Source organism: Hippichthys cyanospilos, chromosome 16 (assembly GCF_059441005.1).
Source record: "Hippichthys cyanospilos isolate Australia breed blue-spotted pipefish chromosome 16, RoL_Hcya_1.0, whole genome shotgun sequence".
Lineage (NCBI taxonomy): Eukaryota > Metazoa > Chordata > Actinopteri > Syngnathiformes > Syngnathidae > Hippichthys > Hippichthys cyanospilos.
The window spans coordinates 2623411-2640708 of record NC_142384.1 but is presented as its reverse complement, the minus strand read 5'-3'; the positions used below and the strand labels follow the sequence as shown (position 1 = coordinate 2640708).

The window sequence follows — 17298 nt, the reverse complement described above, 5'->3', positions numbered from 1 at the left end:
GAGGCCACGCAACTGAGTGGTTCACGGGAATGAGGTGTTAAGGCCGGCCGTCGGGTGTTTTTCCCCTCAGCAGCTCAGGCTGTGGGCTGCTTTGGGGTCAGACCCTTGGGTGCTTTCCACCCTGTCCCAGGGGTACAGATTACATTTCCGGCGCCGGCCCCCCATACAAAGTCGGGCCCGGGAGACCTTTATTGCTGACCCGGCAAAGCCCTTGGCCCTCGATCAGAAGCTTACTTCTCTCCTGGCCAAAGGGGCCATCGAGCCTGCTTTCCTTCCAAGCCTCACCAGGGGTTTTTATTCCCCAAAGAAGACAGGTGGTTTTTGCCAGATTTTGGACTTGTGAGGGCTCAATCGTTGCCTCAAGAGGTTGCCATTTCGCATGCTAACAACACCAGATGTATTGCGGTCAATCTGTCTCAGTGAATGGTTCACGTCAGTCGATCTGACAGACGCTTACTTTCATGCACGGGCTGTGCATCTGGCGCTCATCCACTTACTGGATTCCTTCGGGGTCGGCACGTCCTTGTGCGGTCAGACAATACCTCGACACTTTTCCGCATCAATCATCAGGGGGGTACCAGGTTCATCAGTCTGCTGTTGGTCGCTCGACCCCTTCTTCAATGGACTGCCACCCACCTAGCATGTCTGCGGGCAGCCTACCTTCAGGGTGTCCTGAATCAGGTAGCGGATTAGTTGTCTTGTGGGATTCCAGTGCTGGGGAATTGGCGTCTACACCCTTAGATTGTTCTGGCTTCATGAGCTCGTTTCGGTCAGGCAGAGGTGGACCTCTTTGCCAGGAGTCAACTCACTGTCGCCTTTCGTTCTCCCTGATGGAGGTCAACAGTCCACTGGGACAGGATGCTCTGGCGCATCCTTGGCCGTTTTGTCTACTACTTTGCCTGTGTGTGTGGCCTCTGAGGGGCCCAAACCCTTTCTGAGCTGCTGCTCTGTTTCAGTCAGGTGCGCAATTGTCAACGCCAGGGCTCCTTCCACATGGTTGTTTTATAACAACAAGTGGAAATTGTTTGTGTCGTGGTGCACAACGCTCGCCACGGACCCAGTGGCTTGCCCAATTCCTGCTGTTTTGGAATGTCTGCTGTCTCTCTGGATAAGGGTCGCTCACCTTCCACGCAGAAGGTTTATGTTGCTTCCATTGCGGCCAGCCACATAGCGGTGGGGTGCCACCCGCTTGTTCCTTCGTTCATGAAAGGGGCCTGGCGTCTCCGAGCCTACAGTGCACCACGCGCCTCTGCCTGGGACCTGCACGAACCTTGTGCTGGTCGCCTTTTAAACTCTCTGAAGACTGCGTTTTTGCTTGCCATTGTCTTGGACAAATGAGTTGGAAAATTGCATGACCTGTCTGTCAGCCCTTCCTGCATCAGGTGGCACCCTGATGGAGGCGCGGTTACTCTGTGGCTGAATGCCGCGTTGACCCTGTGGCTGAATGCCGCTTTCGTTCCAAAGGTGCTATCCTCTAACTATGTCAACAAACTTTTGTGCATTGAACGTTTTGTGACCCTGTCTGGGGACGCTGGGACCTCTGCCGACCTCTTATGCCCTGTGCAAGCACTACATTTTTATATGGATGCCATGGCGTCGTTTTGTAAATCGCCTCAGGTCCTTTCAGGGGCTCCAAGCTTTCCAAACAACGTTTGTCTCAGTGGATCGTTAACGTGATCACGCATGCTTGCGGGGATTTGAATCACCCCTTATCTTTGGTCGTCCGCGCCCATTCTACTAGGAGTGTCGCAACTTCTTGGGCTGCACTGAAAGGGGTTTGTTTGGAGGATGTTTGTGCTGCTGCTTCCTGGTCGTCGCCTGGCACTTTTGCCAAGTTCTACTGTGTGGATGTTGCAGCCCCCCCATTCTCTGGTTCTGGGCTACTTGGAGGCTGAGGTGAGTACCCTAGTCTTCTTGTCACGTCGTCATTCCGTGCTTTTAGCACCGCCTCTGGCGGTCTGTAGGGGCGAATGGCGTATGTAACAACAGCGGTTCTATTAGCCCCGGATGACCACCAGTTACTGGTCACTCGGATTCCTTGTCTCTGCGTTGTTCGCGCGAGTAGGTTCTGAGGGGCAGACTACTGGGTGACACTGCCTTATAATGTCCCCAGTGTCATGAACATGACATTTTTGATGGTAAGCATTCTCGTCTTGCGCTTGCGCTTGCGCAAAGGCTTATTCCATGCTTTTAGCACCGCCACTGGTGGTCATCCGGGGCTCATCGAACAGCTGTTACATACGTAACTGTCGTTTTATGTACAGTGAACCCTCGTTTATCACGGTAGCTACGTTCCGAAACCAGCCGCGATAGCTGAAAATCTGCGAAGTAGCGCCCCCACTTTTCACTTTGAAAAAAAATACACAAAAATATATTTTTTTTAAAAAAAATTTTAAACATGGAAAGTCTTCATGCTATACATTTTATTTAAGACAAATATTACTGAATTACACATATTTACTTAAATCTTATATTATTAAACCATATACACTGTACAGTAGTGACGTTGCCGGGGAGAGATTGATTACCTCGTTCACTTACAAATGGCTGGCCACGGCTGTGTAACTTTTCCCTTCAAGAAGTATCCCCTTAACAGCAATTGTCAGCATTATTTGATGGCGTTTAGGCTCAGTCCAAGCCTTTGCTTGGGAGCTATTGCATAAATTAAAAAATTAATGGGAAAAAAAATCCTCCAAGTCGTGAATCTGTATAGTGGGAAAAAAATCTGCGATGTGGTGAATCCGCGTAATGGAAAAAAAATCCTCGATGTGGCGAATCCGCGAGTGGAACCGCTAAGTAGCGAGGGTTCACTGTATAACTAAGAAATGTGTCTGGCTTCTTTGTTTTGGGTTTGTTTTAAGTTATAGCACTTTGATTTCACAATTTTCCTTCTCAAGTGTAGTTTTATTTATTTGTCCATATTTTTTTTTGTTTGTTTTTTTCTCCTTCTGCAGGCTGAATGTGTGTATCCCCGATGGCTCACTGGTAGCCGTTGTGGGACTAGTCGGATCTGGAAAGTCGTCTCTTCTGTCAGCACTTCTTGGTGAAATGGACAAACTTGAAGGAAGAGTAACTGTTAAGGTGTTTACTTGCACTCACATGTTCAGTACTGTAAAAGCACACTATACTGTACGCCAGTGGTCCCCAACCCCCGGTTCGATCAACTGGTACCGGGCCGCGTGGGCTGTACCCGAAATAATGTTTTGGAGATGATTTAGTTTAATAGGACATGCACACTGAACGCGAACGAGGCGAAAAAGCGGAGAGTTTTGTATTGTAGTCAATGGAGTTCGCATGACTGGGCGCAAATGCACGATGCGATGGACGCGAATGGCCGCGCGCTGTCACGAGAAGCGAAATTTCGCCTTTCGTGTGAAGTTAATTTTTTTTTTACTGTTTCCGCGTTTCGCGTCGCGACAGCCAGTCAACTTCTGAAACATTCAACGAACGGCTCACGCAGGGGGCAGGAATGAATCATGGCGGCCGCTTTGCGGTCACCGGGAGCAATCCAACACGGCCAGCTGAGCTTTCAATACAAAACAGAGCCAAGCAATAGCACTCACCTGGCTTGTCGAAAGGCAAAAACGAGAACTTGGGACAACTGGTATGTGCAGCATTTGCTTCACTTAACAGCTATTGAACCGTAGTTACTGTGCTAAGCTAGCGATAGCGCTGCACTGTCAGCACAATATTTAGCACGGTCTCGGCCACTGCGAGATTGCGACACTGTAAAAACATCGCGAAAACTTTTGCCGCCGCCTCTGGCTGCTGTTGATATTATATACTTTACATACATAGTGAGAAGGATGATGTGGCTTATTTAAAGTCTCCCAAATTCTAGCCAAACTATTCACTTCAATCACATCTTGCGTTTTTGTTCACGATGAATGGGTGTGTATTCCGGCTGCACGATTATGGCCAAAATATAATCACAATTATTTTGGTCAATATTGCGATCACGATTATTCATCATGTTTGGTCAAACGTCTATTTATTGCACTTTTTTTAAACAAGCAGCATATACTGTATAAACAAGACTTGATACTTAAAAATAATAATAGTAAATAAAGTAAATAATAATTATGGCAATAAAGTAAATAATAATTATGGCAAAAACCTTGAGTGCAAACCATTGAAAAAAAAAAAGAAGTCTAATTAGAACCAAATAATACCATAACAGACTTGTAAGAACACCTACAACAGCCTTAAGTTTGTTTGCAAGAAAAAAAAAACACAGTACAAAAGTAACAATCACTTGAAGTGAGTATGGACTTAGCAGTCAAAATGTCATCATTGGTCAATTCAAAACCAATCAATTCAAATTTTTGCCAATCAAATTTTCCAAAATGGGTCTCAATTGACAGCTAGTACGGTATACTAGGGGGCTGAGAAAAGCGGAGGCTTTTGACATGCAAACATGTGGTAAACATTGTCATCTAAAGGCTTTTAGGGTGGAATTGAAACCTGATATCTCTGGAGCGCCAGTGAAACCAACTTCAGCGTTGTCATGCCGTCCCATTCTTGATGCATGAAAGAAGACGTGTGTTATCTCGCCGGCTAGTAGATTCAAATGATCAAAATTTTTCCAAGCTTTTTTTTTTCCTTCAAATCTTGTCGCTTGGATACACATGGACCCTTAAGTGTCCCTCAAATATATTTCATCAAAGTTTTCTTACAAGAAATGGATCATGTAATCCTAACAGGTTCTGGCACCTAGCCAAACAAAAATGTTGAAAAGTGTTCTGATGTTTTCAGCTTGGTAAAGCCCATTGAGTCAATGTTTGCAAAGACAGGAGACGTTTTTGACAAGCCCAGGTCAGGCAGACCCCGCAAGGCAACTGCTCGGAAGGACCGGGTGTTGGCTCGAAAATCCAAAGCCAGCCCCTTTTCCGCTGCCGCAGAGCTCCACGAGACCTGGTCACCTGAAGTCCCTGTGTCAACCAAAACAGACTGTCAAATTCTGTCTAGAAATGGCCTCCATGTTCAAATCAGTGCCCAGAAACCAGCATCAAACAAAAACAATTAAAAACCGTGTGGCATTTGCCAAGGCTCACGGCCTGTCAAAAGGATGGACCCCGGAAAAGTGGCAAAAGGTGGATTTTTCAGATGAATCTTCCATTGAATTACACCACAGTCGCCGCAAATATTGCAGGAGACCTACTGGCACCCACATGGATCCGAGATTCACTCAGGAAACAGTGAATTTTGGTGGTGGCAAAATCATAGTCTGGGGTTACATCTAGTATGGGGGTGTGCGAAAGATCTGCTGGGTGGAATGCAATATAAATAGTCTGAAATATCAATAAATCTTAGCTGCCTCTTCCATCATAACCATAAAAAGGGATAAAGTCTGCAGCAGGATGGTGCTCCATCGCATACTTCAATCTCTACCTCAAAGTTCCTCAAGGCAAAGAAGATCAAGATCATCCAGGACTGGCCCGCCCAGTCACCAGACATGGACATCATTGAGCTTGTCTGGGGTAGGATGAAAGAGGAAACCCAAGATTGTTGATGAACTTTGGGAGGCATGCAAGACTGCTTTCTTTGCTATTCCTGATGACGTCATCAACAAATTGTATGAATCCTTGCCCAACCACATAGATGCAGTCCTTCAAGTCCATGAATGTCATACAAAATACTAAATTTGGATCTCACAGCACCACGACTTAATTTGCTTATGTTATGTATGTAACATATTTTTGTATTTGAAGCACATTTTTTTGTTCAATTTTCACACTACTTTCTGTAGGCGACAAAACTTTTGTCTTGCCAAAATTTGACCTTATGTCTTTATTAAATGATAAATCTTTTTTCAGTTAAGAAATATATTTTCGTACATTCAGCATAATTTGGGAAGATCTTAGCTTTCATATGCGCCATTTCTGAAATCAATTGAATAATCAAAAGTCAGGTTATTAGCAATTAACTACTTTACATTTTTCTTTTTGCAGGGTTCTGTGGCCTATGTTCCCCAGCAGGCATGGATACAGAATTCCACACTGAAGGAGAACATCATATTTGGCCAGGATTTGAGTGAAGCCTGGTATCAGCGGGTAGTGGCAGCTTGTGCCCTTCAACCCGACATTGATATCTTGCCTGCTGCAGATTCAACAGAAATTGGAGAAAAGGTAGTGTTTCGCATGAACTGAAAAGTAGAATATATTTTACTTTGATGTAGGCATGGGCCGATAACAGTTTAGACAGTTTACCACAGTGTTAAAAAGTCACGGTTCCAATAATTGCTAATTCATTCCATCACTGGAAAATAGTGGGGGTTTTTTTTGTTTTTTTTGGTTTTTTTTATAAATCTCACAAAGAGGGTGTTCAAATGGGGCAGAACATGATTGCTTTTGCAAAGTTGACTCAACAAACTGCCTCTTTGAAAAAATTAGATGTCAATCGCTTTTTCTTTTTCCTGTTACTGTCTTGGAGTGCACAGAGGACGAGGGTATTTTGTTTGTTTGTTTGTTTGTTTTCTTCTTAATCCATGCCGACCTAAGCATCATGCTGGAGAGCATAACACGTTTGCGTTTCTAAACTAATAAATTTGCTGAATTTTGACGGTGTTACTGTTTTTGGGAGATGATTGGCCCATGCCTACGAATTTGTGTCCAAGGAATATATATAGTCAAAAGAGAAGTTGTGGGACACACAACAGTACTATATTTGGCCCTCATCTAAGTGATGGAGGATTGTCTTGTATTTAACATCATTCCTTTATGATTGTTCATTCACTCCAATTTTGATATCCCATTCTAAAGCTTATAGGTTCATATTGAATGTTGATTTGAAGAACGTGACATAGTTACTCCTTATGAAGTTACTCGCTTCTTTTTAACAGCCTGTAAAAAAATAATAATGCTTACATTTGTAAAGCGCCTTTCACAAAACCCAAGGTGCTTTGTAAAGCACAGCACTATCACACAGTAAGACCCGTGGCGGTAAAATATGTCGCGTAGCCACCGCTGCCCTGGAGCAGACTGACAGAGGCAAAGCTGCCATACCATGCCATACGGCCCCTCCGATGAACCTCTGGAGGCAAGGTTGGTGAAGCGTCTTGCCCAAGGACACAACAGCACGTGACTCTGACAGAGCGGGGATCGAACAGCCGACCCTTTGGTACTGGATGAGCCCCTCTACTGCCTGAGCTACGGCCGCCCCAAAAAAGCCATAACGTTGCCTGTTTTCCTGTTGCTGTTCCTTATGAGAAGCACAAACCCAGCATTGTGCAACAATGTAGACAAATACATTTTCTGGCCTCTGAAGTAGTATCTAAGCTTCAACAGAGGCATATAGTAAATGTTACATTAGCCTGGAAGACATCAGATGGAAATGTACAATACTTAGGAAAGTTCATTTTTATTTTAAGGTCCCCTTTCAAATAAATAGTAAAAAAGCTGCTTGTATGGTCAATTGTCACCGTCTTTTTTTTTTTTTAAGGAAACACTGGACAGAGTTGTTGAAACACTCACATACCTACCTGACTAGCTGATTTCATGTTGTTAGTATGAATGTGGACATATTTTATCCAATATCCTTTACTTTTTTCATCTGCTTGCAAAAGCATACTTTATGACTTGCTACCTTTTCATCTATGTACAGGGTGTCAATTTGTCAGGTGGTCAGAAACAGAGGGTGAGCCTTGCTAGAGCTGTCTACTGCAACCGCGCTGTCTACCTGCTGGATGACCCACTGTCAGCGGTTGATGCTCATGTAGGAAAACACATATTTGAACATGTAATTGGTCCACAAGGCTTGCTGAAGGATAAGGTGTGTCGTCTTAAATGACATTAAAATGATGTCTCCAACCTAATATTTTGAGGCACTGATGTTGATCTTCATCATCTTCCTGATTTTTTTTCATTTGTTGATGTCTGCAGACCCGTCTGCTGGTGACACATGGCCTGAGCTACCTACCTCAGGTTGACCTGATCCTGGTCATGGTCAATGGAGAAATAACAGAAGTTGGCTCATACCAGCAGCTAATGGCCACTGAGGGTGCTTTTTCTGAGTTTCTGCATACATATGCTGGGGTTGACAATACAGACAATAATGGTGAGACACACTTTCTCTACTTGATACAACGACATATTTTTTTCTAGTTGCAGTGTTTTCACAGTCACCATGAAAAAGTAACTTTGTTGACAGTTCATGAAAATGTAATCTATGTACAGGGTGTCATTTTGTCTGGTGGTCACAAGGAGAGGATGACCATTGCTCAAGCGGTCTGGTTGTTAAATAAATCGCAAAAACCAAATACAAAATAGCCATCCCTAATGTACAAGTAGATAGATGATCATTGCTTCACAAAGCTAATCACTAAGAAATACTACTACACCTGAAGAAGAACAAGTACTGTAAATAAAAACACCACAGCAGGACATTGTTGATACAATACAAATAAAACAACCATCAGTCATGTCTGTTTAGGACCTTGGACCACTCTTCTCCAGTTTTCTCAGAACAGGTCATTTCCCATTACCATGCAAAGTTGCAGTTGTGAGAATGATCCACAAACTAGAAAAAAAGACTAACATGGCCTTCTGAGCCATAGTGAAAAACTATTTCAAATAATATTCTTGTGCCTTAATAATCACTGAGACAATAACCCTCCTAAGAATATACCAATCAGGTTTCAAAAAAGGATAAGTGACCACAGAGCACATCATTCAAGTTCACTGTTCATATCAAAAGGAGTTCCTCAGGGTGCAGTTCTGATTCCACAGTTTTTTTTTATTCTTCATTATACTTCTGACATTAATACCCCCCCTTTTTTTAAGAACAATATGAGCTGAACACATCGATAATTTAGAATTTGATTCCATTAGGGCTGCACAATTATGGCCAAAATAATAATCACAATTATTTTGGTCAATATTGCAATCACGATTATTAATCATGATTATTCGTCATGTTTGGTCAAACGTCTATTTATTGCACTTTTTTTAAAACAAGCAGTTTATACTGCATAAACAAGGCTTGATACTTAAAAATAATGAAAATAAACTAAGAAAAATACAGTAAATAGTAATTATGGCAAAAACATGCTGAGTGCAAACCACTGAATGAAGCCGACTTAGAACCAAGCATATACTACAACAGACCTGTAAGAACACCTACAACAGTATTAAAGTATTTTGTAAGAAAAGAAAAAAAAAAAGTACAACACGACCAGAATCTCTCGAAGCGAGTATGGACTTAGCAGTCAAAATGTCATTTTTGGTCAATTTATTTCAATCGGATTTTTCAAAATGGATCTCAATTGACAGCTCGTATGGTATACTAGGAGCTGAGAAAAGCAGAGGCTTTTGGCATGCAAACATGTGGTAACCATTGTCATCTAAAGGCTTTTAATGTAGAAATGAAACCTGATATCTCCGCAGCACGCCAATGAAGCCAACTTCAGCGTTGTCATCGCGTCCCACTTTTGACGCATGAAAGAAAACGTGTGGAATCGCGCCGGCACACGTTTTGCACGTTTTATACTCGTTTTTTCCCCTGCAGTCAGCCGATATTCTCAATGGAGTCTACTGCATACAAAAAACACTATTCGATTCAAACTGTTCAAATTCTTCCAAGTTCTTCCAAGATTCTTCAAATCAGACTCCTCACCTCTGTGTACTTGCTCCCCAGGGGTTGTTTACGGTATTCACCGGCGAACACCAAGAAGCAATAGTTCGTCCTACATGTTTTCTGCCTAGCGCTTCCACGTGGTAACAAAATTCCAGAAGGTATGCCTTGCAGAAAATCTGTCCAGCGCGGACACAGCGCGAAGTGGCAAGGTTCCGAAAAGACGCCATTGTGACGCGTGGAGCCGCGTCATACTCGCCGGGTGCGTTAAGCATAAACCAAGCTGCGGACGTTCTTGCAGGATTTGCTCGCTTGCTATTTCTTAAGCTTAATGATGTCTTAACCTTGCTTGATTTGACATGTACTGGTAGGCAGCTTTTTAAATGTTAATACCGCCGATCGCGGCAGCCAATATCGTGATTGCGAGGAAATTCGATTCATTGTGCAGCCCTACATCAACATAAAGCCCTCTGCGGAAAGCAGGGATGCATCACCTCCTACAGTCACTAGTCTTTTTGGCATGCGTTCAATCATTGTTTGAATATTCAAAGTCACTTGGATTTCCCAAGAACCATCTGCAACATTGACAAATTTTTCAAAACAAGGCATGAAAAACACAGACGTCACTTCTACATTACATTTAGATCATTAAAGGCTTAAAAAAAACATCAAGCAATAGCACCTAAGAATAGAAAATCAAAATGTACACATTTTAAAGTACTGCAGTACTTATTATTACTGACATTATTTTTTGTGAATTTATTTTCATTTTTTTCTTTCTCTCCGTAGATGCAGATTGTAAGCCAAAAACAGTAACCAAGGGAATGGAGAATGGCAGTGCAGCTAGTCTTGCTGGGTGAGTATAACTGGACAACAGTGTCATACGTACAAAATGCTGTCAGGTTCTAATGTCGGCTGTGCCTACTTGTCATATGTTGAACTTGACCATCAAATGTTACACTTTCATATGCATGCAGTACAGCTGAGAGTAATTAACAGGGTCTCACCATTCTACATTAGTGTCCCCACTCCCAAAAATACATCCTGGTTATGGCCAGTTTTTTCTTTTTTTTTCTCCCCATACCTGGAGGAGAACAGTATACTGTACCTCGCACAACTGCCAGTCATTGTTTGACAGTGTTGGGCAACATACTTCAAAACTGTAACGCATTATTTATGACTTATTACTGTCACTTCAAAGTATTGTTACATTAGAAAGTTACTGTATTTAAAATGTAATGCATTACACTACTTTTGCATTACTTTTAGATTACTCTCACCAACATAACTGGAAATACTGTATGTATTTGCCAGTCTAAATGTAGCTCATTACGCTCATTACACATCCAGTGAAAGATTGGCTTTAACATGAAACCAGCACAAATCATTTAATCTATATTGTATTGTGAAACTGCAAAGACATGATTATTTTTTTATTTTAATCACTCTATTAGTTACCTTCACAGCGTAATGACGCATTGTTTATTCTGTAGGCCAGGGGTGTCCACACTCGGTCCTCGAGGGCCGCTGTCCTGCATGTTTTCCAGGTTTCTTTTCCCGACACACCTGATTCAAATGATCAGGTCATCAGCAAGCTCAGCAGAAGCCTGATGATGATCCTGATCATTTGAATCAGGTGTGTCGGGAAAAGAAACCTGGAAAACGTGCAGGACTGCGGCCCTTGAGGACCGAGTTTGGACACCCCTGCTGTAGTCAAAAACAGTTCGTGTATGTCTGTTCATCAGTTCGTCGTCTGCTGTAGTAGATACTAAGAATAGGAAGTAAACATTCTGCCCCGGGCTTTTCTCCTCTGATCTCGCTGTATTTTTGGCGAATTTATGGGGGGGACCACCACTTTCAGGCTAAAAACATTTTGTAATGCATTGCGTTACTCTGGTTTGTAACAAGTAAAATAGTACTGTTTTTTGCGCGTTACAGCCAAAAGTAATACATTACAGTAATTACTTTTGTCTGCATTACAGTAATTACGTTACTATTGTAATCATTACTCCCAACACTGTTGTTTGACATCCAGTTTTAAAGTGCTATATAAGTGAAGATGAGCTGTTAAATGAAATTATAGTGACACTATGACTGGCTGAATAAGTCAAGTTAATTTATATAGCTCTAAATCACCACAGTCTCAAAGCGCTTCACAGGTGAAAAATAAATCACACAGAATATCACAAATACACCATAGCATCCTCTGAAAAATTGCCCAGAAAAGGAAGGAAAAGCTGAAAAACCCCATCTGGGTTCAATGAGAACATTTCAGAAGGGACTGCAGGTGGGAGGAGCCCCCTTCCATGCTCAACAGGTTGCACTAGATGCTGAGTGCTAAAAATAACATATTTTGCAATATCAAGCAGCAAGCGTCCAGTACAAAGATGCCTTGACGGCATACAATCGGGTAAGATCCCCCTTACAGTCTGGCCTAGTGTGTCCATCCTTACAAAACCTGCATCGGTGGCCCAGCGCAGGTCCGCGTGACAGCAATCAATTCGTCTCTCACCATCTAGCGGCTAGGTGCTTGAGTGTAGAAATGTGTTTTTTAGTCGAGATTTAAAGATTTCTACTGAGGTGACTGTGTGAACTTCACGCGCCAGTGCTCTGGAGGAGAATGGAAAAGGCCTGGGATCCAGCGGACTTCAATTTAGCCAGCAGGGTCATTAACAAACCAGTGTTTTGTGATCGAAGCTGTCAGGACGGAACATATGTCGATACTAAGTTGATGAGATAGGAAGGAGCTAAGCTGTGTAAAATTTTATAAATAATTAACAACACCCTAAAATCGAATCTCAATTCATATTATGCAGGTGTTTTTTGTTTTTTTCATGTGCAGGGTTTGAACTCAAAACCTCACCTCAAAATGCAAGCAAACGTCATAATGCTACACTATTTATTAATGATAAATATTACAAAACAAATCAATAAAAAAAATACTGAGACCGCAATACTTGGAGCCCCATCTTGGTGAGTATTTCACTGTGTATCATTTATAACACCTGTCCTGGAATCTTTCTAAAACACCTTGACAATTAAAATAGTTTGAAAGACAACCTAAAATGAACACAGGTATTTATTTTGTAGCCCTGGTCAAGGCGGGAGTACATCCAAACTATCCAAGTCAGACAAGGAGAAAGAGGAGCTTGACAAAAAGGCAAAGGATGCAGATGCAGGGAAACTGACAGAGGCTGACAAGGCCAGCACAGGACGGGTGGGTTGACGAATTACATCAGTGCCAACAAGTCATCATAACAGAATATTGCTCGAAGTGTGGCTGTCTAAACTTGAGACTGAATCTATTTCATCTTCTGTCACAGGTCAAGCTGTCTGTGTTCTGGGCCTATTTTAAAGCAATCGGTGTACTCTCCTGCATTGCTCTGCTGCTATTTTTGGCTCATAACCTGCTTTCTCTGCTCTCTAATTACTGGTTGAGTCTCTGGACTGATGACCCAGTCATTAATGGCACTCAGCCTAAAAGACAAATGAGGTTGGGGGTATATGGAGTTCTTGGCCTGTCCCAAGGTGAGGATTTTTTGTTTCTTTGTTTGGAGTTTCATTCTCATCTTAAGTGATTGTCTTAATTTATTTTGCTAATTCATTCAGTATTTTCTGTGAATTTTCTGTGAAAATAAAAAAGCCCTACATTTTTGCTGCCCTACCCATGAAAAAAACTGGAAAAAAAAGTCTTTTCATTGTCGATTGATGCTTGCTACAGCAGGGGCTTACATGGGTAACAGATACACTGCAGACTATGTATTTGTTTTGCTTTGTGTGAGCAAATTTGTGCACAAAGTAAATTAAAGTCCTTTGATGAATTTTAAATATTTTTACTCACCATGACCTTTTCAATATTGTGTTGTAGGAGTAGCAGTCTTTGGTTACTCCCTGTGCATGTCCATCGGAGGCATTCTGGCATCTCGTTGCCTTCATCAATCAATGCTCTATGACGTCCTCCGCTCTCCTATATCTTTCTTTGAGCGAACCCCCAGCGGTAACCTTGTCAACCGCTTTGCCAAGGAGATGGATACCATTGACACAGTTATCCCCAGTATTCTTAAAATGTTCATGGGCTCCATGTTCAATGTGATAGGTTCTTGTATTGTGATTCTCATCGCTACACCATACGTGGCAATCATCATTCCCTTCCTTGGCCTGCTCTATTTTTTTGTACAGGTTAGTTTTTCCAACAACCCACAAAACTGCCTTCTTTCTTTACTTGTTCATTAATGTTCAATAATAGTGCTATGATGGCCATATTATCTACTGCACAAGTTCTATATCTGTGTTTTGAATCATAATTTTACTCTTACTGTATCTGCTCCTTCAGAGATTTTATGTGGCATCATCTCGTCAGTTGAAGCGCCTGGAATCTGTCAGTCGTTCACCTATCTATACCCACTTTAATGAGACCCTGCTGGGCACGTCTGTCATCAGAGCTTTTGGTGAACAACAACGTTTTATACAAGAGAGCGATCGCAGGGTTGACCATAACCAGCAGGCCTACTACCCCAGCGTTGTGGCTAACAGGTTGGAAGGAATGGGATTTTCTACATTTCCTCTAGTAGTGACCAACATGATAATAGAACTAATAGGCCTGGCCAATAAATTAATATCAGTAGCTTATGTATTGTTATAGATGTGATCTCTAGCATCGGAAATTACCGTACATTTGTTTTTTTTTTTTGTTTTTTTTTTTTTTTTTTGGTTTTTTGTTTTTTTTGGCAATTGGGAGCTAGCTCTTATTTGATATATAGAAGTCAAACTTTGTATAAGCTGTAGGACGAGCGTGGGGGGGTGACTTTTAGTCTAAATAATATACAGTATTTAACCTCGGAAGGCACACATAAACTTAACTTGACCTTCAGATGGGCCACTATTTGATATAAAACACTGAAATGCGTGCAGTGTCAATAATGAACACAGTTGAACAAACAATACCGTTGATTATTCATCAAAACAAATGTTCTGACAGAAATGGAAATAAATATATGTTGTGAAATGTATCCTTCGAATTTGAGCCTCATCCCCTGAGAGTGTGGTGAACAGCATGGTGCCATACGCTCAGGAATCATTTGGTGATCGCCTTGCTAGAAGCTGTACTGGTATATCATATTCAAATAAGTTGCCTCATCTCAAATAAATGTCCCCCATTTCCTTCCAGAATTATAACAATGGTTGTGTTTTTAAATAATTAATCATTCATAACAGATGGCACTGATACAATTTTATATATATATATATATATATATATATATATATATATATATATATATATATATATATATATATATATATATATATATATATATATATATATTCTAGTGCAGCTTATCTGTTGTCTTTTTTTTATTTTTTTGCTAGCCACTAGCAAGCAAATGTGTGTATCTGTTCAAGGTTTCAATTTATGAAAGAACTATGAAATAGAACTGAAAAGATGTTAATCAATGGCTGTGCTCAAAGAGTTTTAAAAATATATGCTTTAAAAAAAATCTAAATTGAATAAGAGAATGTATAAAATTTTGGATACATTTGTGGCATGTAAATTTTATATACAGTACTCAGTATATATGATTTATTTTGCGTATATGATTTTATTTGCATATTTATGATTGTATATATGAATTGCAATGTGCAATGTCTTTTTATGTTCACTAAAATACCCTAATCTATCGAACAAAAGGAGATTAAAAACATGCTATTGAAGTATTGATTTCAATTTTCAACTGCTATTTAACTAACAATATTCTGTTAGTGTTGAAAATATCCATTTTCTATAAATATGTTCGGACTAAACATGCAGGCAAGTTCAGTCTGTTAAAGAGAGGATGCTGTTGGCAGACAATTACAAAAAAATTAAATAACAAAAAAAAGTTATAAACTTCCATGTACCATCTTTTTGCGTAAGTATCATGTTATTACCTGCGGCTTATTGTCCAGTTTGGTTTATCTGTGACAAAAATCATATTTTTGCTCATATTTTGCTGCTGCGGCTTATATGCAGGTGCGGCATATAGTCCTGAAAATACGGTAATATGAATATGAATGAAATAAAAAACACAAACATGTTAAAAATGAAACAATAAATAAAGAAAATGCTATCACTCACCAAAACAAATGGCAGTTACAATCAATCAGTGTTTTCAATCTCCCAATTTTTCTTCCTCTCCCTCTTCATTGTGGAGCTCTCTCTTTCCCTTTGCTTTTAGATGTACAGTTTCGGGTGTCCCCAAAAGTTTTTAAAAGCACCATAGCGTGTGTGTCCAGCCGTGCTTTGGTGTCTCGTTGCTGCCTCGGTTAAACAATTCAAGTTTGCAAATCTAATCTAGCTCCAAACACCAAATCGATCCTTTGCAAACAAAAGACATACCCAGCAGAACAATTCGCAACGCCCCTCAGAAGCCGTAAGCCAGGGGTACAGCTCAATGTTCGTTGATTGTAAGTGGTGGACAAACACCCTCCCCTTCGTGGACAGGTTAGCTAATAGCTACGCTACATCTTTAATGCAGATCAGACAAGCTAACACTTCTGCGTAGCTTGGTTGCTGAGGATAGCACAGCCTTCCTGCAGTGAGCATTTAATTACTTCGCGTTCAACAAGAGGCCTCTAGATGGCGAAATGATGACCCGATTGGCAATTGCAGCAGTCTATTAAAAATATGGGCCCGTTTACAAGTGTCTTTTCACACTGTACAGATGGCCTGCAACGTTTGAAGCGAATGCCCTAGCGCTTAGGGGGGCAGGCAGATTTCATACAGCCTGGCTACACAAAGTTAGCTGAATTCTAAAGAGGTGAAAACGCCAATATAAAACTACAGCACTTGAAGGATTGTAACCATATGGATATAATATGACATGAAAAGGATGGAATATGGAGAATATATAAACAAAAGAAAATATATATATTTGGTAATGTTATATATAGCCTATCAGACAATAGTAGTAATATTATAAAGAAGGACAGCACAGTGGCAGACTGTTTAGCACGTCTGCCTCATAGAGGTCTTTGGGTTCCAATTCCAGCTTGCCCTGTCCTTTCTTTCAATACCCTTAGGTGTGATTGTGAATGTGAATGGTTGTTTGTCACTGTGTGCCCTGTTATTTTGTTAGCAACAGTTTCAGGGTATCCCCCACCTCCTGCTCGAAGACAGCTGGGATAGGCACCAGCAAGCCTGCAACCCTAGTGAGAATAAATGGCTATAGAAAATGGAAGGATGGATTATAAAGAATGAAATAAAGGACCAATGCATTTGTACAAAAGATAATGAGTACCTTTAGTAAAGTCCTTGTTCTTCCTCCAATTCTTTGAACATACCTGGACAATATTTGAGGAAATACCAAGTCTTGACCTCAGTTGTTGGAATAGGAGAGAAGATTACTAGAAGGCTGTTCTTTTTATTTCTCAATTTTATTCATTTATTGCGCAGGTGGCTGGCAATCCGACTGGAGTTTGTCGGCAACTGCATTGTGTCATCTGCTGCTTTGTTTGCAGTCATAGCCAGAGACAACCTCAGTCCAGGTATTATGGGCCTGGCGATCTCCTATGCTCTTCAGGTAAAACACAAGCACTTCTGTTCCATGCAATTTGGTCAAGAAATTACTACTTTCAGATGTGTAATGTCTTTCAGACTTGTCGGCTGTATTTGCATCGAATCAGGCCCCTTTATAGTTACTGATGAACAAGTCATATGTATAGGACATTAGCCAATGCAAATACAACATAAGC

The 17298-nt window shown here is 41.2% G+C and overlaps 1 protein-coding gene across 1 annotated transcript in view; it reads left to right on the top strand.

The window, feature by feature from the left end:
• The window catches only part of abcc1 (ATP binding cassette subfamily C member 1 (ABCC1 blood group)), a 51413-nt gene that overhangs the window by 19337 nt on the left and 14778 nt on the right, over positions 1-17298 (top strand). The window contains exons 16-25 of the mRNA XM_088436616.1: positions 2955-3081; positions 5952-6128; positions 7603-7770; positions 7881-8055; positions 10360-10426; positions 12661-12787; positions 12894-13098; positions 13439-13749; positions 13904-14103; positions 17000-17126. Of these exons, the coding sequence (XP_088292742.1) occupies positions 2955-3081; positions 5952-6128; positions 7603-7770; positions 7881-8055; positions 10360-10426; positions 12661-12787; positions 12894-13098; positions 13439-13749; positions 13904-14103; positions 17000-17126 (1684 nt within the window). The remainder of the gene's footprint in view (positions 1-2954; positions 3082-5951; positions 6129-7602; positions 7771-7880; positions 8056-10359; positions 10427-12660; positions 12788-12893; positions 13099-13438; positions 13750-13903; positions 14104-16999; positions 17127-17298) is intronic.